The sequence below is a fragment of the Vulpes lagopus genome, chromosome 19 (assembly GCF_018345385.1).
Source record: "Vulpes lagopus strain Blue_001 chromosome 19, ASM1834538v1, whole genome shotgun sequence".
Taxonomy (NCBI): Eukaryota; Metazoa; Chordata; class Mammalia; order Carnivora; family Canidae; genus Vulpes; species Vulpes lagopus.
This window is the reverse complement of record NC_054842.1, coordinates 5,235,757-5,263,456: the sequence shown is the minus strand read 5'-3', so window position 1 is coordinate 5,263,456 and position 27,700 is coordinate 5,235,757. Positions and strand designations below refer to the sequence as shown.

The following is a 27,700-nucleotide window of genomic DNA, read 5'->3' as shown; positions in this document are numbered from 1 at the left end:
ATGTCATGGGAGCAGGGTACTGAAGCACAGGGGAGGCCAACTGCAGAGGGCCTTGTGTTAGGTGGTAAAGTCCAGCCTAGACACAGAAAAGTGCTACAGGAAGCACTGCAGGCTTCTCAGCAAGAGGATTTAGGAAAAGCCTTCAGGTAAACAAAATAACTTTTACAAGCCAATTTTTGGTTCCTCTTTCTCCTCCAGCCAGGTAAGGCAGAGACCTCCTGGAAAAGGTGGCATCGGGGGAGGTACTGTGGTAATGAGAAGAGAAGATGAACATGAGACTAAGAGAAACAGAGACAAGTAAGACAAGCAAGATTTAGCCTCTGTCCTCTTCCAGGCTTTCTTTCAAGCCCACGTTTCATTCTTCAGCATCCACACTGGGGCTACAAGAAGACTGAAACAGAAACGACCTTTCCTTAGACAAAAGCAGCCTCTAGGGGCTCAGGACATCAGTAGAATCATATACTAAGCAAGAACCTCTCATCTTCATCCTCCTCAGTTCTAAGCAAGAACCTCTCATCTTCATCCTCCTCCTTAAGTTCCTCTGATGGGGGATGGAAAAATGTTTTAAAATACAAAAATGTCTACTGATGCAGGGTCAAATTAAAGCATCTCACTAATGCCACATACAGGAGTTGCTCACCATGATCTTCCTGAGCCACTGACACTTTCAAAAACTCAGGTTATGGGAATGGAGGGAACAAATAAAAAAAGGGGCACATGGCATGAGAAATAAAGAGGTTGGGAAGGGTCATTGGAGAGGGAAGAAAAAAATAAAATATAAAATCAGGGGGGCTGTTGACTTCTCTGGGTAGGACAAACCCTACATTTTCATTTTTGGAAAATAAAGCACTTGACACATTAAGGAAGCTATATTAGGCCACAATACAAGGTCTTCTCTTTAGAGTTGTATCAGTATCAAATGTCAAGTTCGTCTTCTGGCACTTATGCATAGCAAGTCATTAAACGAGGAGATATCACACAACTACATATGCTATAATAATGAATATCATTTTTTATTGAGACAGTGTCATCTTGGCATATTATCTTCCACTTTTGTTCATGGGGAAAAAAGTAAACATTCACCCAGTCTTAGAATTAAAATAACTTTTAATATATTAGAAATGTATTATTTAAAGGAAGTTAATTTTTGTTATGGATACTAGGAAGCAAAGAAACACAGCATGTGGAAAAAGTGTGTGTGTTGAAATTCCTTATCTCCTACCTTGTGTGTGACATGAGCCTAGTGCTATGGACACTTCTGAGTCTCTGAAGCTTCACACATAGAGTGGTGGCATCAGTCTTAGAGGATTTACATCATGGTGGCATAAATTAAAGAGAGAATTCAGGGAAAACTGTTTCATGGTCACCTAGTTAATTCTCAAGAAAAATTAGATACTCTGGCCCTTCATACATACTAACGAGGTCCTTTAAACTACTAATAAAATTAAGAAGAAGGCAAAATGCCTACAATCTCACATTTTTAAATAATCCATGTGGATAAATTTTGTAATGAAAACATCTCATGGTCAAGTTTGGAAAATCCAAATAATATAGAAAAATAAAAGTGTAAAGAAAACTGTCCTCTCACATTCCAAGTGCTGTGGTCCAAAGTCACCAAGACAACAGACTCACTTAATTCCCTTAAGAACAATTTTTAAAATGCATTTATCAGTGTATACTTGTTTATGAATATAAAGATAATCATCATTCATATTTATATAATAGCTAATAGTGTACATGTATAATGATTTTTGTTTATTGTGCTTAGTAACACATGCTAGAGATCTTTCCATAATAATGTATGTATATATCCTCTTCATATATTTTAATGGTTATAAAAGAGCCTATTGTAATATTTATTTAGATTTTTAAATACATTTTGACTATTGTTTGTTTACTGTTGTTTGTTTAATAGTAAACAGAGCTGTGCAGAACATTCTAGTCCTAACAATTTGGCCAACTTTTCCTGGTACAAATCAAAAGATTGGAATCACTGAATCTAAGCACTCAGCTTTTTTTTTTAATTTTCCGCTGAAGAGAAATAATAATTTACACAACTTTCTAGTACCGACATTACCAAATTAAAATTTTTGCCATTTGAATAGATGAGAAAGTTTATCTCATTTCATTTAAGTATCTTTGTTTAGAGTATGTTTTAAGAGTATGAATGTCCTTCTTGATGCTTCCAGAACAATTTGCAGAACTGACCCCCCAAAGCAGCTGGTACCTCTGAACATCTCACTGAGTCCAGGATCACACCACCTTTACATGGATCTTGAAGTCAGAGAGATGCCTCCATGCTTGATAACTTAAGGAAATCACCATTCAAGTTAAGATCTAGATCAGAGATAGCCATCACCTTTGTAATTTTTGGTCTTGGCAACTAACATCCTCTTTTTAGTATTTTCTTTTTGCAGTGTGGCTATGTAGGATAAGATATGTGGTGATGTAAGATATTAGGATATGTGGGGTGTCTGTGTGTTGTGTGACTTCCTTCTTATATTTTAAATGATCCAGGGTCTCCTTATGGTTTTTCAATTGATTACTTGGTCATCTGTCTCTCTGCCACAGAGAAAGCATCACATGCAGAATTTTAGCTGCTTAGTCTCTTCAACACTGGCATATGCCTTGGAAGAACCAAACCACCATATTTGCTATATATTCTAACAGTGAACCATATTTGCATACTTACCATTTGGGTCATGGTACATTTTATTTTTGAAATTCACGGAGTTATGTTTTTATATGTAATGTTTAGTTTGACCTTAATATTCATAAGTAAAGTCAGTTCATACATTTCCATTATTGTTGCTCTCTTTGTAAATTTTTGAGCCTCATAGTTAAAATAGTTAAGTATCATCAAACGGTGATCCCTTAAAAACTCCCCCTACTCCTAGCTTGGCATCAATTTCTCTTTATCCTTCACTTATTTTTGCTGCTACACTTCAGTACTCACTTGTCCATCCTTTTATATTTTACTTTTCTGAGTCACACTGTTTTAGATATTTCTTACATGTAATATGCATTGGGCATTACTCTTTGATGCAATCTGAGCCTTTAATGCTTTCAAGAGATTAAAATTTATGTCATTTTTCTATTGAACTAGCAGAATCAGTCCCCCTAGTATCCTTTTATGTAATTTTCTTCCTTTTAGTATTTTCTGTCTTTTTGCAATGTGGCTAATGTAGATTTTAGGATATGTGGTGTGTGTGTGTATGTGTGTGTGTGTGATTTCCATCTTATATTTTAAAAGATCTAGAGTCTCCTTATGGTTTTTAAGTGATTACACTTACTTTTTATAGTACACTTACCTCTCTGGGTCATTTTTTTACAACCTATATTGAATGTCTTTTACCGCAGGTGAAAAAATAAGAACCTTGCATATCTTGTCACCTCCTCTGTTCCTTCTAGCTTTCCATATTTACTTTTGTTGTTGTTATTAACATATTCTTATTATTATCTCTTCCACTGTTGTACTCTGCAACTTCCTTTATCCCTTTCTAAGGTGCATCTAAATTAAGTAGAAGCTATTAACAGAGTATTTAAAAAATATATAAGGACATTTGCACAGTCTTTCACAACTTCCTTAATCACCCACCTCCAGGTTGTGTTTTCATCATATTTATTTGCTTTTATGTTGTCAGAGTTCCTAGTATTTACTTTCTGCAACTACATTCCCGAAAGACACTTGGTCTTCATTTTATATTTAAATGAATTCAGCATTCACCTTTAGTTCTGTTTCCATGCTTTCCTTCTTCATATGCAGTCATATCTCTGCCATTTTGTCGTCAAGTTCTTTTCACAAGAATATTTCATGTTTCTTTTCAATTAAAAAAAATGGCCAAAAGATATGCCTGAACAACATACAAAACATATGAACATAGCTGTTCATAATATGTTTTTAAAATCGTTTGTATTTCCTTGGTGTTGGTAGTGATCTCTCCTTTCTCATGCATGATTTTATTAATTTGAGTCTTCTCTCTCTTCTTTTTAATAAGGCTGGCTAATAGTTTATCGATCTTATTATTTCTTTCAAAGAACCAACTCCTGGTTTTGTTGATCTGTTCCACAGTTCTTCTGGTCTCGATTTCGTTGAATTCTGCTCGAATCTTTATTAACTCTCTTCTTCTGCTGGGTGAAGGATCTATTTGCTGTTTTTTCTCTAGCTCCTTTAGGTGTAAGGTGAGCTTTTGTATTTGAGTTCTTTCCAGTGTTTGGAAGGATGCTTGTATTGCAATGTATTTCCCCCACAGGACTGTTTTTGCTGCATCCCAAAGATTTTGAATGGTTGTATCTTCATTCTCATTAGTTTCCATGAATCTTTTTAATTCTTCCTTAATTTCCTGGTTGACCCTTTCATCTTTTAACAAGGTGGTCCTTAACCTCCACGTGTTTGAGGTCCTTCCAAACTTCTTGTTGTGATTTAGTTCTAATTTCAAGGCATTATGGTCTGAGAATATGCAGGGGACGATCCCAATCTTTTGGTATCAGTTCAGACCCGATTTGTGACCCAGTATGTGGTCTATTCTGGAGAAAGTTCCATGTGCACTTGAGAAGAATGTGTATTCAGTTGAGTTTGGATGTAAAGTTCTGTAAATATCTGTGAAATCCATCTGGTCCAGTGTATCATTTAAAGCTCTTGTTTCTTTGGAGATGTTGTGTTTAGAAGACCTATAGAGTGTAGAAAATGCTAGATTGAAGTCACGAAGTAAAAGTGTGTTATTATCTAAGTATGTCTTAATTTTGGTTATTAATTGATTGACATATTTGGCAGCTCCCACACTCAGGGCATATATATTGAGGATTGTTAAGTCCTCTTGTTGGATAGATCCTTTAAGTATGATATAGTGTCCCTCTTCATCTCTCACTACTGTCTTCGGGGTAAATTTTAGTTTATCTGATATAAGGATGACTACCCCTGCTTTCTTGTGAGGACCATTTGATTTTTTTTTAAAGGAATCCAACTTGGTTTCCTTTTTTTATTATAATTTATTTATGATAGTCACAGAGAGAGAGAGAGAGAGAGAGAGAGGCAGAGACACAGGCAGAGAGAAGCAGGCTCCACGCACCGGGAGCCAGATGGGGGATTCGATCCCGGGTCTCCAGGATCACGCCCTGGGCCAAAGGCAGGCACAAACCGCTGCGCCACCCAGGGATCCCCTTGAGGACCATTTGAATGGTAAATGGTTCTCCAACCTTTTATTTTCAGGTTGTAGGTTTCCTTCTGTCTTAAATGAATCTCTTGTAGACAGTAAATAGATGGGTCCTGCTTTTTTATCCAGTTTGAAACCTTGCACCTTTTGATGGGGTCATTAATCCCATTCATGTTCAGAGTTACTATTGACAGATATGAGTTTAGTGTCATCATGATATCTATTCAGTCCCTGTTTTTGTGGATTGTTCCATTGGACTTCTTCTTAAAGGGGAATTTTGAGAGTCCCCTTAAAATTTCTTGCAGTGCTGGTTTAGAGGTCACTTATTCTTTCAGTTCCTGCCTGTCTTGGAAGCTCTTTATCTCTCCTTCCATTCTGAATGAGAGCCTTGCTGGATAAAGTATTCTTGGTTGCACGTTTTTCTCCTTTAGCACCCTGAATATATCCTGCCAGCCCTTTCTGGCCTGCCAGGTCTCTGTGGAGAGGTCTGCTGTGACCCTAATACTCCTCCCCATAAAAGTCAGGGATTTCTTGTCTCTTGCTGCTTTAAGGATCTTCTCTTTATCTTTGGAATTTGCAAGCTTAACTATTAAATGTCGAGGGGTTGAATGGTTTTTATTGATTTTAGGGGGGGATCTCTCTATTTCCTGGATCTGAATGCCTGTTTCCCTTCCCAGATTAGGAAAGTTTTCAGCTATGATTTCCTCAAATACATATTCTGGCCCTCTGGCCTTTTCGGTGCCCTTGGGAACCCCAATTAAACGTAGGTTTTTCTTCCTCAGGCTGTCATTTATTGCCCTTAATATATCCTCATGGTCTTTTAATTGTTTGTCTCTTTTTTCCTCAGTTTCCCTCTTTGCCATCCACTTGTCTTCTATGTCACTCACTGGTTCTTCCACCTCATTAACCCTCGTCGTTAGGACTTCTAGTTTGGATTGCATCTCATTCAGTTGATTTTTAATTTCTGCCTGATTAGATCTAAATTCTGCAATCCTGAAGTCTCTTGAGTCCTTTATGCTTTAATCTAGAGCCACCAGTAGCTGTATAATAGTGCTTCTGAATTGGCTTTCTGACACTGAATTGTAATCCAAATTTTGTAACTGTGGGAGAGAGGACGGTTTCTGATTCTTTCTTTTGAGGTGAGGTTTTCCTTCTAGTCATTTTGCTCAGTGTAGCGTGGCCAAAAACAAGTTGTGTTGGGAAAAGGAGAAAAAGAGAGAAGAGAAAGAAGGAAAGAAAAGGAAAAAAAGAAAAAAGAAAAAAGGAAGAAAAAAAGAAGAAAAAGAAAAAAAGAAAGAAAGGAAAAAAGGGGTGGGGCAAGCAAACAGAAATCAAAAAGCAAAAAAAAAAAAAAAACAAAATAAAACAAAACAAAAAACAAAACAAAACAAAAACAAAAACAAACACAAACACAAGGGGGAGTATCCTCTGATTCTGTATACTGTAAATCCTCGACTTCCCCTGGAACTTTCCAGTGCTGCTTGGTCAAGAATTTGTTTTTTCCCTGTCCGTCTAGCTGGTCTTCTGGGGGAGGGGCCTGTTGTGCTGATTCTCAGGTGTTAGCACTTGGGGGAGCTGCTCTGCCCCCTGCCTGGTGCAGGGCTCAGTGGGGGTGTTCACCCCGTGAGGCCCCGGGAGGAACAACCGCAGTGGCGGGGCCAGCTCTGCAGCCCTGGAGTCAGCTCCCGCAGTAACTCCAGGGCTCTCCGTCTGCAGGGCCTGGGGGCTCCGGGGCGGGGCCACTGATCTGCTCAGCTCGGGGCAGGAGCGTCCTCGCTGTCCTGGGCCCTCCCGGCCTCTGCCTGTCCCGGGGGAGGCCGGATCCTGGGCTGTGTCCCGGCGCCCTGTGCTCCGGGGCCTGCGCTGTTGGATCCGCGCTCCCGCCCCGCAGCCCCCTCCGCGGAGCCGCAGCCCGAGCCCCTCCGAGCTGCTCCGGGTCCCGCCGTGCGCGCTGCAGCCCTTAGGGAGCTCGGCGCACTCTCCTGCACGCGCCGCAGATGCCTGCCTATTAGTGTCCCCGGGAGCCCGAGGGCATCCCCGCCCTCCTGGGTCCTGCTCCACCTCCCTGCGAGCCCCTTTCCTCCGGGAAGGTTGGTGCAGCTCCTGCTCCTCCGGGACGGGGCTCTCCTGTCCTGGGGACACTCGCCCCGGCCTCAGCCCGGCTCCTCGCGGGGCCCCTCCCCCTTGGAGGCCTTTTGTTTCTTTATTTCTTTTTCCCCGTCTTCCTGCCTTGATAGAAGTGGGAACTCTTCTCACTGTAGCATTCCAGCTGGTCTCTCTTTAAATCTCAGGCGGAATTCGTAGATTTTCAGGATGATTTGAAGGTTATCTAGGTAATTTGGTGGGGACAGGTGACTTGGGGACCCTACTCTTCTGCCGTCTTGCCCCTCCTCCTCAGAGAAATAAAATTTTATATTGTTTTTAACCAATATATATATATATATATATTTTTTTTTAAGATTTTATTTATTTATTAATGATAGAGAGAGAGACAGGCAGAGGGAGAAGCAGGCTCCTTGCCGGGAGCCCAACGCTGGACTCGATTTCGCGATTCCAGGATCACGCCCTGGGCCAAAGGCAGGCGCTAAACCGCTGAGCCACCCAGGGATCCCCTGTTTTTAACCAATATTATTTGGATATTTCTGTTATGCGCAATGGAATCTATTTTAATTGACAAGCCTACTACATTGGAAAAGATTTTTTTAAATGTGTTGGCAGGAGTGTGGGGTAATAGGAAAACTCCTACGTGGTTAGAGTAAAAGTCAGTGAGAAATTTTGTACTATATATGCAAAACTCACAGATGCAATGATTTCACTCTCAAGAAAATGGTGTGATGAGTTATGATATTTCCATACAATTAAATATTCTGAGGACAATTTCAGTGTATACCAATTTTTAAGTGCCCTAAAATGAACATTCTGAACAGTGTTTTTTGTAGTATAGAATGTCTCTGTTTAGAAACACACAAATAAGATTAAGAATGTGAGAGAAAGAAAGAGATAAAGGTGAGAAAGAGATGCCTCTCTCCCAGGAGAAAATATAAATAAAAATAAATGTAAGTCTAAGGGGAAAATTACGAAAGCCATACTTAAGTAAACATGAAAAAATGAGGAATTCTGGAGGGCAATTATGTACATTTATGGATATAATTATATATACATTATGTATACATTATTTGGAATGGTCAGTTATTTGGAATGTGACCTCAGTTATTTTTTTTAAGATTTTCTCTATTTATTTGACAGAAAAAGCAAGAGTGAGAGAGAGAGAGAGACAGAGACTGAGAGAGAGACAGAGAGTATGAGGTGGGGGTGCAGACCGGAGAGGGAGGAGCAGATTCCCTGCTGAGCAGGAACTCCCATGCAGGCTCCATCCCAGGACCCTGGAATCATGACCTGAGCTGAAAGCAGACACTTAATGGACTCTGCTCCATAAGTGTAAAGTTTTCTTAACAGGATTGGAATGCCATAGTCAAACAGGAATAGAAATGGTCTATAGCCTCACCACTCCCTTTTTCCCCTAACTCTAAATACTAGTATACACCCTGAGTAGTAAAATGGATGAACTCAGACAAGTCACCAATGTTGTAAAAATCTGTGAAGATTTTCCTTCATAGTGTTTTGAAACACTGAAAATATGCATCAAGACCAGAGTGTATGGATCATAAAAGGGAAGCAGGGCTGGAAGAAATTCAATCTGAGTTCAGCTCTAGAACAGCACTATAAAAGAGAGGAGTGGTTCCCAGTAACAGGCTTAGAAGCTGTGTTCCTTGTCCATTCTCCTTTCCTGTATAACAGAGGAGGAGGAACTCCTGTCATGGAGCTCAAGACCCAGGATCTGGGCCCTCAGAGAGGCTTTGAATTTTGAACACTTGATCACTAGAAGAATGGCCATGTGAAATCACAGAAGAGAGAGAATCCAATTCAGTGACTTCCAGGCTCTTGAGTATCTCCATGCCAGAAAAGAATTATTCATAATCAGGGGGTTAAATTCCAAACACAGGGTAGATGCCCACACAGAAAACCACAGGGAAATCCTCATGTTGTACTGTTTAGTGGACACCCAGGAATTACAAGTGTTGGTGAGGATGTGGGGAAAAAAGGACCCTTGTGCACTGTTGGTGGGAGTGTAAATTGATGCAGCCACTGTGGAAAACAGTATGGAGGTTCCCTCCAAAATTAAAACAAATAAAGCTACTATATGATCCAGTAATTCCACAACTGGGTATTTGCCCAAAGAAAATGACAACACTAATTTGAAAAAATATATGCACCATTCTGCTTGTTTGCTTATTGCAGTATTATTTACAATAGTGAAGATATAGAAGCAGCCCAAATACCCATCCATACATGAATGAATAATGATGTGATACATGCATGCACACATACACACATATGCACACTAGATATCAGCCATAAAAAGGTTGAGATCTTGTCATTTGCAACCACATGGATAGATATAGAGAGTATAATGCTAAGGGGAATAAATCAGAGAAAAATAAATACCGTATAATTGCACTCATATGTGGAATTTAAGAAACAAACCAAAAAAAAAAAAAAGAGAGACAAACAAAAAACCCGACTCTTTAAACTCACAGAGAACAAACTGGGTCACCAGAGGGAGGTGGGTAGGGAAATGAGTGAAATAGGTGATAGCTAAGGGTACCCTTAGCTGATGAGCACTGAGAAATGTATAGAATTGTTGAATCACTATATTGTACACCCCAAACTAACATACACCGTTTATTAATTATACTTCAATTAAAAAAGGAATCAACATTCCCTTTTCTGTTCCACTTATTACTAACCTCTTACTAGCCTCTTCTGCAAGTGTGTGATTTTTGACTTCCTTGATTCCTTTCTTGACTGCTGTTAATCATATTCAAGGACATTTTCCACCAGCTTCATTGGAACAAAACCAAGATAAGCATCATCTTCCTCACATTAAGCACAAACTATAAAGATACAATTTTAATATCTTCCTTGGAGTATAAAAAAGTAGGAAAAAAGACATTTGATAAACATTTCTAAATTACTACATAGGAACACTATATAGATTTATATTCGTACTGATTCTACATAAGTGTGTAAATTTTCTTTGCTTTCATCAACAGAGGTTATGATTACTTTTAAATTTTTTCCAGTGTGACAGGAAAGGGTCATATGATATACATTTATTTGATTAAAAGTGAAGTTTAAAGTTTTGTTATTGACCGTTTATAGTTTGTCTCTTGTGATATGTCTCTTCCTGTCTTTAAACCAATTTTCATCTTTGTGTTCATTTTTCTTCTTGATTTAGTTGTAATTGTACTTTGTGTATGAAAGATATTGACCATGGGCCATAGTTTTTAATGAAAAATAATTTCTCATGTTTTCATAAAGTTTTTTTTTATTTGCAGTAACATTCTAGGGTCTCCCCAGTATTATCCAATTCACCCAATCTCTGATTAAATACTGGAGTGTTATCTCTTGGGGAAAGAATATCTATTCTATTCTAGGCATCTTGGAATAATACCATAGTTTGGAAGGAGGCAGTAGACAATTTGGGGGATTAAAGTCAATGATTCTAACTCTTTAACAAATGAGAATTTGAGATAAAATTGTATGACTATTTGTGTATATATTTGTAAAATAAGAACCAAATCCTTGTTTTTCCTTATATATAGTCCTTACTCATTTCTTGACTTGACTTTACGATGAAAATTGATACATGTTTAAATAATTTTTAAATGAATGAATAAGTAAGTAAATAGGTAATAGAATTTTCCTCACTGATAACTTTCTCTTTTTTAAGGTTTTATTTATTTATTTGAGAGAGAGAGTGAGAGAGAGATCACGCACGAGCAGGGGGGAAGGGCAGAGGGAGAAGGGAGGGCTGAACAGGGAACCTGACACTGGACCCTATTCCCAGGAACCCCAGATCATGACCTGAGCCAAGGTGGACGCTCAACTGACTGAGCCACCCAGGCGCTCACACTGATAACTTTCAAGGCAGTGTGATCACTAGCCTTACTAGCTATTTTTGCCTTCTTCCATGATAGACAGATTTAGTTCTGCATATTTTTTTTAGAAATCTGCAACTAACAAGTTTCAATAAAATATTTTGGATCTTATAAATATTGAATCAAAGAGCTTTCCCTTTCTGAGAAATGTATCTGGATGATTATAGGCATTCTCTTATTTTGTTTATCACTTATCATAAGTTTATAGGACATAAATAAACAGTAGTCTGACTGTACTGCCTGGTTCTGAAATGCAAGCTCAAATAATAATTCCCTTATTAGATAAAAATAAAAGTCTTATTGACTATAAATTGTACTACTGGGTAATTTTAAATGTCAAAGTTAATAAATACATCATTTATGATATCATAGAGGGGTACATTTTAAGGTTTGGGAGAGCAAGACCTGGGAAGATGCATAACATTGTGAAAGAAACACAGTGGGTCACTCTAGGCTGGGATGACCTGGGGTCTACAATATAGGGAACCCTAAATACTCAAGAGTGCACATCAAGGGCCAAAGAGTGACAGATATGAGTATGGAACTGATGAGCACATCACTACTTTAGGGTTGAAGATTATGGAGTTAAGGGAGAAGCTCTGAGATGTCACTGGAAAAGCATATAGACTTTACAGTCAGACATTCACAGGCTATAGTCCTGGCTATGCTCACCTGGGTGATCATAAGTGGGTTACTTATCCTCTAGGATCTTCAATTTTCTTATCTGTGAAATTATAACAATGAAGCCCATCTCATAGAATTGTTTAAAAGACATGTCCTTGCATTGCATCTGGCTTTTTTACATTCACTCTGGTTCTGCTGTAATAACCCATATTACTCAGTTATAAACTGGTAGCACCTTGCCTCAGCTCTGCACAGCACAATCTCTAACATCCCTTATCACTATCATCTGACATAGAGTCACAGGGACCTTCCAGACTCTCACATATGCATACCCTACAAGTCCTATCAGAATGCTTGATCAATGGGGCACAGGAGTTAGTGGATAAATGCTCTCTTCTTAAGGCCCTTGAGATAGAAAAAATGGATGTCTGTTCTTTATGGTTTCTCAGAAGATCTTGAGGGTCTGACCTACCTTTCCTTTCCTGCTTCACACTCCTAAGTCTCTCACTCTTGTTCCCTCTGATGACTTCCTAGACTTTATCATTGGCCCCTTTCTCAATCTCAGTGTCTAGGAGGAACTTAGGTTAAGAAAAGTCTCTAGTCAAGCATATGCCAAATGACTTTGAACATTAATATCCTAATTTTGGATCCCTCCATTCTTTTGTTGTTGCTGCTTTTTGGTTTTTGGGCCCTCCACCCCCATTCTTTAAAAAAAAAAAAAACCTCATATCCCACCTAGGCTAACATATTCTGCTTTAGAATTGTGGTTTATTAAGTGCTTGATGGGAACCACTAACTATCCTCTCTAGTTTTAATCCCTTCCAGAACAGGTAACCCATCAAATGGCATTTTTCTCTATATGTATTAAAAGTCAGCATCAGGCACTTAGAAATCAGAAGGTAAGCTTACCATTTATGTATTGATTCACTCACACTCAGTAAATCATTTAATTTCTGCTGAGTATCCCATGTTCTGGAGGTATGTAGGGACACAAAAATGCCATGTGTATCCTAACCTAAATCTTTCTCAAAAATTGTTTTGTATTTTTTCTCATACAAAAAAATCTAAGAATATTAATGTAACTCAGAACACCAGAAAAGTTACCAAAATCAGCTTCCCTTGCTAGGTGTGGCCAATCTCCCCCAGGCACAAATGTGTGCCATGACAATTTCCCTAGGTCTCTCAACACAACTCTCCTTATGCATTAGAAAGGTAGGCTCAAAAAAAAAAAAAAAAAAAAAAAAAAAGATAGGCTCATATGACTGATTCTCCAAGTAGACTGTGACCAATTCAAGGGCAAATATCATGATGTATTTACCTCTACATCAACATTCAGAAATTGGTAGCAATCAAAATATCATGTTGACTGGTCATCAGTTTATTCATAGGAGCTCTCTGAAGGATATTCCACTTAAGTATACCTTGCTTTACTCCCCTTCTCAATGGTCATATAACATTTAAGGTGGTCTTTCTAAAATGCATATCTACTCATGGTTATTTTCCTGCTTAAAACTTCAATGGGTTCCCATAATTTTTATGATAAAATTTAAGCCCTTTAAGATGGTTTATGACATTCTTTGTGAAATGGCCTTCACAGCTTCATCTCTTGCTATTTTTTTTTCAAATCCCCTTTCTGCACCAGAGAACTGTATTATGAAAGTCCTATGAGTAACTATCATTATCTTAATTGAAATACGACTGTGTGTGGACATTCATATGGGATGACAATATAAAAGAATGAAGGCTAGATTAAATTGGGCAAGCTCTTTAGTAGAAACTCTGAGAGTATGACTTAAACCAAACAGCAGAGAAAGTCACAGTAGGACCTAGAACAAGGGAGCAAGAGCTGAATCAGTGGCCTTTCAAGTGTTACCATGGACTAGAATCATCTGGAGGGCCTGACCTCCACCCCTGTCCCCCAGGTTTCTGACTCAGCAATAACATGAGCAAGCTCCCAGGTGGTAGTGATGCTCTATACTCTGAGGACCACTCATCGAGAATATGCAGAGAAATATCTGAGGAAGATTCACCCCACAGATAGGCAAGATCTAGAAAAGGAAAAGACAGAAAGGGAGAGGCTGGGCTTGAGGTTTTACAGAGGGATTGAACACAATCATTGTTGTATAAAGCAACTATTAGTCACAATAGGGTGGTGGCAGGGAGAGGAAGAAAAGTTTGGATCCAAAAGGCATTGTAGAAGGATTGGCATAATATGGAGATACTTGAGGTGGAAATGGCTTATTAAGAGAAAACAGATGTCAAATTGGCCCAACATAATTCCAAGGATATGAATAACCCTATTTCATACATCCAACAAGTATTAGTGACTGCTTACTATGTGTCCTGGTAATTCTAAAACCCTGGGAAATGAAAGCGATGGGATACAGGCCTCGTTATTAAGAAGACATGAACCTTTGCCTTTTTCTGTGCCACACTCATCTATGTGCTAGATGTTTCTTATGCACTGATTCATTTCAATTTAACAGCCATGCTGTGAGTTGGGTAGTTAGTTTCATCTTAATTTGTGAGTTTTCTTTCATGGAGTTCAGTTTTAAATGTCAGAACGATTCCCTGCAAGCAGTCAAGATGAATGATGTAATCAAAGCAGCAGATGCCTGGAAATGATTCCAAAGTGGTGATTTTTGTGCCCCACCCCTCCCTGTCACCTCAAATGTCCTACACCTAGCTTCTGCCTGTCCAGTTTTATTGCAGTGCTGCTCTCCATATGTCTGACATCAAAGGAACACAGTCTTTCTGAAATCCCACAGTGCCCAGTTTGTGTGTTTTATGTGCACCACAGCTTTCTCAACCATGGCTATTTATAAGCTTGCACATCTCGGTGATAGTTAAGAAATCCCTCCTTCATAACCTATTTTTGCACCCTGTGTAAAGAAAAGTATGCAGACAGCACATGATAAAATGAATTAACTTTCCCCACAAGAGATAATTGAGGGTGTGGCAATATTTATTCACCAATTTCATTTACTTCACTAAAATTTAATAATAAAAATAATACCCTCTTCCCAAGAAGTATACTCTTCAGTAAGAGATTATATGTATGAATTTTAACATTAGCAGGTTTTTTTCAGTTTATAATGTTAATTGGACTATTGACGGTAATAGTAACTATAGCAGCATCAAATCCTGTATGTTTAGTGAGTCACACTTGTTATTCCCAGTGTGAATGCAAAATTAAGTATCAGAAACACATTTTTTAGTAGGTGATATTATTTTTCCAGCCACTAGCATATCACATTTCACAGGTTTGGAAATCTGGTTGGTATTATGTTCCTCTTTCTCAGAAGTGTGTTTTGAACATGTTTCGTAGAATCTGATAGACTGTCAAAATGTTCAAGGGATTAACACATGTTTAGAAGTTGTGACCCAATCTATTTCGCTGCTTTCACTTTTTTAGGGGACCAAAAGATTTTGAGATGGGAAGAAAAAATATTGCTCTGTTCAAAGCCTACTATTGACCTACAGTGCAACATTTTGTTTGAATCATTTTGGGGCTATTTTTTGAAAGCCAGCCACCAAGCAGAACATACTCTCTAGTTGAATTTCAGAGTGTAGTATAAAACACCTAACTTCTGGGATCCCTGGGTGGTGCAGCGGTTTGGCGCCTGCCTTTGGGCCAGGGCGCAATCCTGGAGACTCGGGATCGAATCCCATGTCAGGCTCCCAGTGCATGGAGCCTGCTTCTCCCTCTGCCTATGTCTCTGCCTTTCTCTTTCTCTCACTGTGTGCCTATCATAAATAAATAAAATTAAATTAAAAAAAAAATAAAACATCTAACTTCTTTTTAATTTCCCAGTGTAAACTACTGCAAGGAATCTCCATAGCAAGTAGTACCACTGCTAAGGAATATTAATCCCTGTCTGTATATTAAAAAGTTTGGTTACCCTGAAAGCCTGCCCCAGGTCCTGTGGCAGACACAGCAGTCAGAACCAATACCTGCCTGCTACCAGCGCTTGTACATAATATTGGGGAACACAACAAATGCCCATCTGCCACAATAGGATGATCACAGTCAAATACCTCACATGCCTGGGACACAAATACAGGTTATTTTTTTTTTATTCATTCATACCCTTTTATTGTTCTTCCTTTCTCAAATCCTCATTTTCTTTTTTTTCCTTCTTTGTCTTCCAATTCTCAACCTTTCTATTTTCTTCACACCTCCTACTATAAGTATCTTCCCAAGTATAAATTCTATTATTAATCTTTCCACTCATCTACCTTTTTATCAAAGTTTTTTTTTTCACCCAATGAGACATTCTCACTCAAAATGATATGCCTAGACCAAATCACAAGAGGGGACAGGAGCCATCTCTAGTAGCTGCCCAAGGGCATGAGCTGGGCAGTAATAGCTCATTGTATTTGTGATTTCTAAAGTGCACTGGCAAATATCATACTGTAAGGTTTCCTAAGCCAATTCAGGAATGGCTGGGTTAAAGTATTGGAAAAGCCAGTGAATATTGTTAGAAAAGCTGGTTGCATGATCAGATTTCTACTTAGAAAATTCATTACATTAGCAATGTTCAAATAAATTAGGAGTATGGTAGTGACACAGAGGAATATATTAGGACACTATTTAAAATATTTTTTTCATAAAAGAGGAAAGAAGAGTCAAGTTTCTGAACTTTGACCATTGGTGGTCAGGATGAGGGGGTAGGAGACATAAGTTGCTATTGGTTGGTATGGGTGGGTGGACATTAAACCTATACTGGAGGTTCACTGAGGCAACAATATGATTGAAATCAGTGTAAAAGTAGGGAGAAGGGATTTTTAGGCATCCATAGACTCATAGTGAGAGATGACACTAGGCATCGTTCCCCCAAACAAGCATAAACTATATTTATGCCATATGAACAAGGCCACTCTTGGGACTCTATTTTGTAGTTACTCTACAACCACAAAAATAGTGAAGTATCGCCCTGGTCCAACTAACAGGAGTGGCTACTCTCTTTAATCATCCTGCTTTCTGGTAAAGCTCACCAGGGTACCCAATCACTGACTTGCCTTCTGACAGACACAGTTCAGAACTATTTCCCTTGGTGACTCTAGTGTGAACTCTCCTGAGCCACAGTAAACTAAACAAATCTAATTTTACTTGGCTACAAGTGTATTCCTTGCAGCCTGGTCTTCATCTGATAGTCATCAATAAAAACATCCAGTCGGAGATTCTTGACACTTTGTAGGATATATGGACAAAGAGCTCATCTGAGATGGCTCAACTGAAGATACAGATTTTGAAGTTATCAATATACAGGTGACCCTTGCCGCCAAGGGATCTAATGATATTTCCCATAGAAAGAATCTAGAGAAAAGGGGCCTGACAGGATCCTAGGAGTCCCAGATATTTCAGCAATGAATAAGGTGGAGAGGTGATCAAAAAGAATTCTGAAGAATGTTCAATGTCAGAAATGCTAGAAAAAAGAATGTTCTAGGAAAGAGGGAGTCCTTCATGAAATGCCAAATGATACAGAAATATTTGAGGAAAATAAGAACTGAAATATATTCAATCAATAAGCTAATTGGACCAGCTCAGCTAATGGAGAAAATGATTATGACCAAAATGAGTCATTTAAAGGCTTTATTTGAATCGGCATAGTGTTGTGGGGCAAGAAACAAATAACTGTTTGTATGTTCTTATTACATGAATAAACAGTCAGATATGTATCTAAGGCTGACTGGAGTAGCCATGACTTAATAGATGCTCCAGATTTCAAAGCCAAAGTCTTACAAGGGGTCTGGCATCTGCACTACCTGATTTTCCTGGCATAGACACTGTGACTTTAAAAGGCAATTATTAAAAAAATTAAAAAATAAAAAATAAATAAAATTAAAAAAAATAAATACAAGGCAATTACATAAAGTCAAACAGGTTATTTGTGACAAGTCTTAACCCCTTATCATAATAGCAGGAGTAGGTTCAGGCCAATCCTGTGTCACTTTATAAGAATGAAAGTATTTATGATAATTAGAGCCTCTGAGATGTGCTAAGACCTACCTACAACAATGTTTTGCATAGATTGTCTTTAATCTTCAGAACATCCAGGAAAGTAGGAGGTTTTTTTTGTTTTATTTTGTTTCATTTCCCCAGTTCTTATGGCAAGACATGAAAGTCTGTAGAAGTTAAGAAACTTGCCCAAATTTACATGTTTAGGCAATTGGAATTTGACGTTAAATCTGTCCTTTTTCCTTTGTGCCTTGCTGGAAGGGAAAGGAAGATGTGGATGGATCCTGCAATGCAGATACTGAGCTACTGGTGTGAAGACCCTAACTGGTTTGGAGAATGCCATCTTTTAAGGAATGAGAGTAGGTTGCCGGATGTCAACAGAATAAGATACCCTATGTGACATCAGTGCAAATGTCCTGAGTGCATGATCCATTTCTTAGTCATTCTTATCTCATCAGCACTGAGTGCAGTGTCTGACACAGAATAGATACTCACTTTATTAATTAATCTAATTTAACTGAGGGACTCAACCTAGTTGCAGCACTAGGAAATGACTTTTCATTTCATTCAATTCTTGCTAAAGTTGACCCAATGAAAAAAATTAAAATAATTTTTTCCTACCTCTAGAGTTAATTAATGCCAAAGTGCAATTCAATCCAAAGCAAGGATTCTAGTTAAATGTCAACATTCTTGGAAAGATTGATTGTTGAGATTTGCTGAACCCCCTGAGAATACTGATTATTAAATCTAGTCTCAGACTAGATTTGAAAGTGTTTGACCCTTTTCAGGGACTCACAGTGTTGAGCTCTCCTTGAGTCTCCTCAGATTTAAATCAAGAAGAAAGGTAGTGCTGTGTGTAACAGAATTGGGAAGGCTCTGCTTGAATCCCATCTCCATGAGTGCTACTGAACTCGGGACCTAGCTACTGCTCTCTGAAATCCATCACTGTACCACTGCCACCCTTCCCATTAGCTGCTCCCATTCAGCGACTGAGAACATGGACACATCTTCCTGGGAGACATGTGACTTCTTTGACAGTGGCTTTGGTTCAATGACCTTTTGACACCTTGCTTAGAACTGCAAGAAAGTCTGAGACACTTCCACTCTATCTTCCTTCTGCCCTTCTTTCTCTCTTTTGCTCTAGATCAGAATGCATCATGTTCTGAGGCTCTCCAGACCTTTCTGGTCCTGACTATATTGTCTCTCACAGGCATTTTCCTAAGAAACTTCTCATAGGTTTAATCCCATCTTGGCATCCACTTCTCAGGGGACTTTGAACTAGCACATGGAGCATCTCTGATACCCGGTGCACATCTTGCCTCTTTATCTTCCCAGATACATTGTCACTTATCCTCTCTTAAGATATCATTACAGAGACTCACACTTCTCTGAAGGAGTGTCATTCCATTATTGCATACATCTAATTGCCCCAATATTACTCTTCAAGTCCAAATCGCTTTCTCTCTGTGACTTCTACTTATTGAATATACAGCTTTCTTCTCTCTCTCCCTCTTTTTTCACCTGTATTTATCTAGTGGGGCCCTCTCATATGTCCTGGCCTGGGCTGACTTTACATACACTATCTCATTTAATATATGGCCTGTGAAGCCTGTTGGTTCATTGGTCTTATAGGTGGGGGAAAAAAACCTGAAGCTCTCAAAGGTTATGGATTTGGTCAAAGGACATATAGTATGTAAGTGGCAGAATCCAATTTCAAAGCTAGATCTGTGTCCTTCAAAGACTGGTTAACCTTGCATCTAGATTCAGTTTTGATTCCTGATGCTAACGTTCCAAATGCCCAAAGAGCAGGGATTCCCAGAGAGTCTGCTCATTGTCCCTTGCATAGAAATGTAACCTCTAAGAGGAGACTGACCATGTTATATTGGAATAACTATGTCATATATTAAAATAATTGGGAATCTGCCTATTGCTACTAAACACTCATAAGCCAAGAGAAGTCAACAGATGGTTGGAGAAAATTTAAGGAGTAGTCCCAGATAAAGAATAATGGGAGTCACTGAACATCCAGAGAGTGACTTGCTCTGAAAGGCAAAATAACCGAAAAAGATGCCTCCTTGCAAGAATTACAGTTATTCATTCCATAAATATTTATTGAATATCAATCCCTGCACTAAATTTAGTTTGAAGTTTTCGAAATCTATCCATGGACCAAACAAGATAAAAGTTTCTGCCCTATTGAGTCTTATATTTCTAACTGGGGAGAGGACAACAGATGATTTTGAAAAAAAAATATTAGATAAAATATGTGGACAAGTTAGATAGTGTAAGTACTCAGGAAAAAAAATGAATTGGGGAATGGAGAAGCCCATGTCAGGGGTTGAGGATTTGCAGATATTGAGGATGCTCACTGAAACAAGATAATTAATCATTGTGATGAGACAAGGACTGAAGAAAATGTCAGAGGTTAAGTATTCACAGATGTTCACTCTTTCTTGTCTCCTAGGAGTGAAAGAGCAAGGTAGCTAGTAGAACTACATGATCAATAAACAAAGAAAGGGCACAGAGCTCTCTGAGGAAATGGAATGAAGACAAGGAGAGAAACTGGCACAGCAGAAGAAAGGGGGGAGAGAAAGACAGAACAGAGAGTTAATGCAAAAAAATTGAATAGTTGCTTTAAATTCCAAGACTCTAGAAGAAGAAAGGGATAAGAAAGGTGTGCAGTTTTCCAGAGTCATGTGCTGTGAACCTCCACTTCTGTATTCCCAAGAACAGTTGAGTAAAAGCCGCTGAAAGATGAATTCATTACGTGTAGTTGTATCATTTACAGAGAGGGTTCTAACAGGAATTCAACAAAAGCCCCAGCATTCACAACCTCTACCCCTGTCTTCAATGAAACTATCCCATTAAGTCCACACCATTGCATCTAGACTCAATGCACATGATGTTTTCATTCACAGCTGCTTGATTCCTGTGTCTTTCTTAGGCAGCCCTATTCTCAATCCTGGAATCCCAGTGTCTTCATTGAGGTGCCCCTCATACCTCAATACTAAAAAGTTCAAGGGTTGCCACCCCTTAGAGACAGAAGAATGTTTGGGACCAGGTGAAAGCCTATATCTCTGGCTCTGGGGGTTTCGTGTGGAAGCATGCGGTGATTCTCTAACTTTAGTGGCTTAGGATGAAAGTTCCTGGGCTTTAAAAGAGAAATCACAATCCAACTGAAGGGCATCCTGTGCTGTACAAGTGGGTTTGAATTTAGGAATGAACCCCTGATGCACAAATTTGTATCTTAATCCTTATGGAAACCAGGATCCTTAAAGCTAAAAATGGTGCCTGTTTGGTCAGAAGTCACCAAACCCACTGCCTCTTGGTTCACCTGCACGCCCCCAGAAGCCATCAGGCTAAAGGCCTCACTCTAGATACCTGTCCTTGAGCCCATAACTGGCCACCACCCAACACTCTGGCCACCATTTATTAGGTTACAAGGTAATCAGTTATAAACAAGTAAAGAGAAATCAACAGAACTATGTCTTGTAAATAGACTAAGGGGACTTCAATGGTCATCACCACAGTGAAACCTCTGCCAGATACTTCATGCCTGATCAGCCCATGGCACAGCATGTCTGATCTTAGGTCCTGACTCAGGATTGCCTCCTCAAGTTTACAGTCAAAAGTCAAGATTTTAAAAAATAGGTTCATTGCTATATAATTGATACATAATAAACTGAATATATTTAAAACACATAATTTAATAAGTTTTGGTATATAAATACTCAGTGAAACTCTCACCACAACCAAAATAGTGAATGTATTAATCACCCATAGAAGCATCTGCCTGCCCCCTGTCTCTTTCCTGGTCCACCTTCCAGGCAACCACTGCTTTGCTTTCTGACACCAAAAAATTGAATTTCTAGAGTTTAATATAAATAAGTCACATAATGTGTACTCTTTATTACCTAATTTCTTTCACTCAGCATAATTATTTTGAGATTCATCCTTGCTGTTTGTATTAGTCATTCATTATTTTCTTATTGTTGAATACTATTCCATTGTATAGACACTTTGAACTTTGTTCATCCTTTAACTTCTGAATGATCATTGGGTTTTGGTTATTAAAAATAAAGCTGCTATGAATACTCCCCAAAAGGTTTTTTTTTATATAAACATATGTTTTCAGGCAGCCCCAGTGGCTCAGAGGTTTAGCACTGCCTTCAACCCGGGGTGTGATCCTGGAGTCCCAGGACCAAGTCCCACATCGGGCTCCCTGCATGGAGTCTGCTTCTCCCTCTGCCTGTGTCTCTGCCTCTCTCTCTCTCTCTCTCTCTCTCTCTCTCTCTGTGTGTGTGTGTGTGTGTGTGTCTCTCATGAACAAATGAATAAAATCTTAAAAAAATAAAAAACATATATTTTCATTTTTCTTGAGTAAATTCCAAGGAGTACAATTGCTGGATCAAATGATAGGCATATGTTTAACATTTGTGGACACTGAAAAATATTTCCTAGAACAGTTGGACCATTTTAGAAGCCTACCTAGACTGTGAGTCACTGTTCTTCCTCATCAGCATCAACATCTAGTACAGTAAGTCTTTTTCATTTTAGCCTTTCTGATAGTTGTGTAGTGGGATGACCTTGTGGTTTTAATTTGCATTTTTCTCATGACTCAGTATGTTAAGCATATTTTTATGTTTTCTACTATATGAATATTTTTTGGAGAAGTGCCCATTCAAATCTTTTGCTTATTTTTTATTTGATTATTTTCTTATAATTGAGTTTTGAGAGCTATTATAGTCTGAATACAAGTCTTTTATGAAGTATTTTCTCCACATCCATAGCTTGTCTTTTTATTCTCTTCACAGTATTTTACAAATGGTAGTGTTTTCTTTTAATTTTTATTTAAATTCAATTTGCCAACATATAGAGTAACACCGAGTGCTCATCCCATCAAGTGCCCTCCTTAGTGCCCATCACCCAGCTACCCCATCCTCCCACGCACCTCCCCTTGTCAACGATTATCCTTCTCCGATTGACTTATTTCACTCAGCATAACACCCTCCAGTTCCACTCATGTAGAAGCAAATGGTGGATATTTGTCCTTTCTGATTGCTGAGTAATATCCCATTATATATATATATATATATAATGAGAAATATGTGAGCAACTCACGAATGATTGATGTCCAGACCAAGATGGCTGGACGAGCATTGGAGCTCCTTTGTCTGCCCAAGGGTCAGCCCTGTTACCTGTTGGATATTGGCTGTGGTTCGGGCTGAGTGGAGATTATCTCTCCGATGAAGGGCACTGCTGGGTGGGCATCGGCATCAGCCCTGCCATGCTGCATGCAGCCTTGGACCCAGACACTGAGGGAGACCTGCTTCTGGGGGACATGGGCCAGGGCATCCCCTTCAAACCAGGCTCCTTTGATGCTTGTGTCAGCATTTCCGCTATACAGTGGCTCTGTGATGCAAACAAGAGGTCTGACATCCCTGCAAAGCGCCTGTACTGCTCTTTTTCTTCACTTTACTCTGTGCTGGTTCGTGGAGGCCGGGCCGTCCTGCAGCTGTACGCGGAGGACTCCGAGCAGTTGGAGCTGGTTACGACCCAGGCCACCAAGGCTGGCTTCACTGGTGGCGGGGGGTGGACTTCCCCAATAGTGCCAAAGCAAAGAGGTTCTACCTCTGCTTGTTTTCTGGGCCTTCGACCTTTATGCCCAAGCCCCTGAACGAGAGTAAGGAGAGTAACGAGGAAGAGGAGGTCCAGGAGGCCGCAGTCACAGGAGACAGGGTCCCCTACAGGATGGCGCGGCGGGGCGGTGAGGGGGTGCTGGGAGGGAGCGCCGGAGGGAGGCGGCAGGGCAAGGAGGTCGGACCTGACACGCAGGACCGTCGCCGCAGGCGCAAGCCCCGCTTCTAGGTGGTCGCTCAGGCTGCACGCAGTTGTTACAGGCGAGCAGTTTTCTCTGTTGAAGAGCCTACATCCATCAGCTGACAAAAATATTGTTTTAGAAAAGTTTTCATGTTCTAACAGTTTCTCTTCACTTAACAAAAGTTTTAATAGCATCTTATTTTGTTCTAAAAGCAATAAACCACTTCCTGGGGGGGGGGGGGGGGGCGGGGAAGCAGCCTCCTAGAAGGCCTGGGAAAGCCACTCTCTGCAGAGGTGGAGGGAGTGAACACTCAGACTCTTCCTGAGCATTTGACACTCCTCCCTCGCTTTCCCCTAAGCGTTCCCAGCCCAGGCCAAGGGTGGCCCTTGGTGCACAGGTGACCAGGCCCTGTTTGAACCAATGAAGAGGCAGAGCTCAGAGCCCTGCGGTGAAATGCCCTAGGTCGTTCGGCCAGCCTAGTCTTCCATCTAGCAACAGATGAACTTTGTAAAACATTTGTTTTGTTCATCTAACCAGCCATCCAACCTTCCCATCTACCCAGTAAATATCACTGGGGCATGCACATCTCCATGTGCTGCAGGTTTGGGCAGCTCACCTGAGAAGGATTCATGAACCGTGGCTTGCCAAGGCTATCATTGAGAAAGCCCGCTGAGTACCCGGAGGAAGCACCCCAAGAGAGTACCCTTTATGGAAATCTGGAGGCAACCTATAGGCCATGAAGTGGCAAATGAGCTCCTCCAGCCTCCGTGTGACACCACACATCCTCACTGCAAGTCTGGGGCTGGCTCCCTGGACCCATGGAGGATGTATAAAAAACTTCTTTCAGCCTTCATGAATGAGGATGACCAGTTTAAAAAAAAAAGAAAAAATATATATATGACATCCTTATACATTCATCTGTCAAAGGACATTGAAGCCTCTTCCACAGTTTGGCTATTGTGGACATTGCTGCTATGAACATTGGGGTGCAGGTGTCCCAATGCTCCACTACATTAGTATCTTTGGGGTAAATTCCCAGTAGTGCAATTGCTGGGTTATAGGGTAGCTCTATTTTTAACTCTTTGAGAAACCTCCACAGTTTTCCAGAGTGGATGTACCAATTCACATTCCCACCAACAGTACAAGAGTGTTCCCTTTCTCTACATCTTCACCAGCATCTGTTGTTTCCTGTCTTGTTAATTCTAGCTATTCTGACTGGTGTGAGGTGGTATCTCATTGTGCTTTTGATTTGTATTTCCCTGATGGCAAGTGATGTAGAGCCAAAGAGTAGTTTTCAATGTTTATAAAGTCCCATTGATAACTCGGTAAAAATTTTAGTTTATGGTAGTGCCTTTGGTGTACTAAGAAATCTTTGCCTAATCTAGGATCATAAAGTTTTTCTTTTACATTTCTTCTTGGAATGTTATAATTTTAGGCTTAATATTTTAGGTATATGATTCATTTTCAGTTAATGTTTATATGTGGTGTGAGGTATAGATCATTTTTTGGTTTGGGGGCATTTTGTTTTTGAATAAACACATTAACAATATTAACTTCCATTTCATGAATCCTGCATATCTCTTCATTTATTAAGATGTTCTAGAACTCCTTTTAGTAGTATTTCATTATCTTCAGTGTATAAATCTTTTATATTTTTGCAAATTTATCCTTAAGCATTTCACATTTTTAGTGCTACAGTAAATGACATTTTTATTTCAATCTTTGATTATTCATTGTTAGTACATATAACTACAATTGGTTTTCACATTGATCTTGTATTTTGCAATATGGCTAAACTTTCTTATAAGACCTAATAGCTTTTCTGTATCTTTTATTGGATTTTCTACATAGAGATCATACCAACATCAAATAAAAAGTTTTACTTTTTTCTTTCCAGTTTGAATGTCCTTTATTCCCTCCCAGCCCCACCTTTATACTGGCTAGAATGACGAGTACAGTGCTGAATAAAATGTAGAAAGCAGATAGCCTTGTGTTGATCCTGGTATCATGGGAAATTTTCAGTCTGCTAAATATGATAGCTGTGGGTGTTTTGTAAATGCCTTTTCTCAAGTTGAGGAAGTGTTTTGTATTCGTAGTTTGCTGAGTTTTTAGCCTGTTTCTCAGGTGCACTGCCTTCCATTGACTACTAACCAGTGTCTTATAAATATACTTAAAAAATATATTTGGCCTTTGATTGGTATTTTAGCTAAGAGAACAAATCCACTCTCCATCTTGACCAAAAGCAGAAGTCCAAAAATCTTTTTTGAAAGATGAGAAAATGAACATGAAATTGAGTTTCATACCGCTGGATTTCATGATAATTATTGTTGCTGTCACTGTTCCTTCTGGTTCATAGAAGTCCAGAGTTTCCAAGCAGAGTTGCAAAGATGGTTTGGTGGATTTGACAAATGTTCTGGTGGTGCTCTGCTAATGAATCACAGTGCTCAGCCCTACTACTTTCTATGTGTATGACCTTGGAAGTTGCCTAACTTCTGTAAGCTGCAGGTTTCTTATCTGTAAAATAGGGATGATCATAAGGAATGACTAAGATTATAAACAGGAATCATCTAACACAGTATCTAACACAGGGTAAATATTTAATAATTGATAATTTGTGTTATTTAAAAATACCCTGAATTAAAAGGCCAGTAATAGAACTTGTGCTGGCTGAGTCACTTTTTCACTTCTTATGTATAGTTAGTCAATTAATTACTCTAGGTTTTGGTTTTACATATTGCTATATGTATACATAGGTAGATATAGATATAAATACAGATACAGATATTATTTAATCTTCAAATGCCATTGTTAAATGAGACAGGTTTTAGTTTGAGGGCTCAGAAATCTCTGGAAAATTGGGCTCCAAAATAGTGTGAGATGACATACCTCATAATTTAAGCTCATATTTTCTTTCCTCAAATTCTATCACTGGCCAAACTCCCAGAGCATGAAGTGGGCCCTAGTCTTCCATTTTCCTTGCACAAATAGCCCTGCAATGCCTAGAAAAGTACACCAGATACAGAACAAAGAAAGCTGGATTATAATTCTAGACACTGATCCTTTTCTGATCTGTGGTCTCATTTCTCTTCTTTCTCAAATGAAGATGTTGAATTAGGCCCTTCCATGTATTCAAACATGTTATTGTGTTTCTACTAAAAACAAAGCCCTTGTGTTATGCCCTGGAGATTCAGAATCAAAAGATGAAATCCTTGTCCTCAGAATATTCACAGTCCAATAGGAAAGGCAGGCATGCACACAAAAGACAAGGTGATAAAAATTATAAAAAATCATCATACTCATAAAAACAGTTAACATGTAGAGTACCTACGGTGTCCTAGGTACTCTTAAGGGAGTTGTGCACATATTATCTCACTTAGTTTTTGTGCAAAACCCCATAATGTAGGGAATACATTTTTACCTCCTCTTTACTGATAAATAAACTGAAGCATGGAAAGGTAAAGTACTTGTCCAAGATCTCACAACTAGTAAGAAGCAGGGCTGACATCCACTTTTGGCAATTCAACTCCAGAGGTTGCCTTCCCAGCCACCATTCTCAGGTTGGTGGCTCCCCCAGCAACGAGAGTTATGGATCATGGAAGTGTTCTCAGAACACATGGGGAGGACACCTAATCCAGACTGGCAGGGACACAAGTGGGTGTCCCTGGGTGTCCCTGGGTGCCTCCCCCAGCAATGAGAGCTATGGATCATGGAGGTGTTCTCAGAACACATGAGAAGGACACGTAATCCAGACTGGCAGGGACACAAGTGGAAGGAAGATAGTCTGGGGAAGCACTAAGTTGTTCCCTTATCATTCCTTTACAAATTAAAGAGGCCATGATTTCTTCTAACACTAAAAATCTTCCCTGTAATGAAGAACTTGGCTTGGCTGACGTTTCTTGTTTAAATGACAGGTCAAAACCTTTCCATTCTAGCTAATGGCTACAGATTCAGCCGACCTAAGGATTTCTGGAAGATAATGATGAGGTGCTGGATTCACTTCGCCAGAGGCACTGCCTGGAGGTTTAACTGCTAGACCATGGGTCTACTAACTGGGACAGCAGGAGCATTTCAGTTATTTTTAACCTGCCATCTTGACTCGTTTTAAACCTTTTTTAATCAGAAGTTTCCCTAAGTGTTA

General features: G+C 39.4%; 1 protein-coding gene across 1 annotated transcript; it reads left to right on the top strand.

Moving 5' to 3' along the window:
* LOC121479042 (probable 18S rRNA (guanine-N(7))-methyltransferase) lies at positions 1–23,609 on the top strand. The gene is given in 7 exon segments (XM_041734550.1): positions 1–146; positions 199–297; positions 17,949–18,100; positions 18,530–18,585; positions 22,844–22,958; positions 22,961–23,326; positions 23,329–23,609. Coding segments are annotated over 7 exon segments (1,215 nt in total).
* The last annotated feature ends 4,091 nt before the right edge of the window (positions 23,610–27,700 follow it).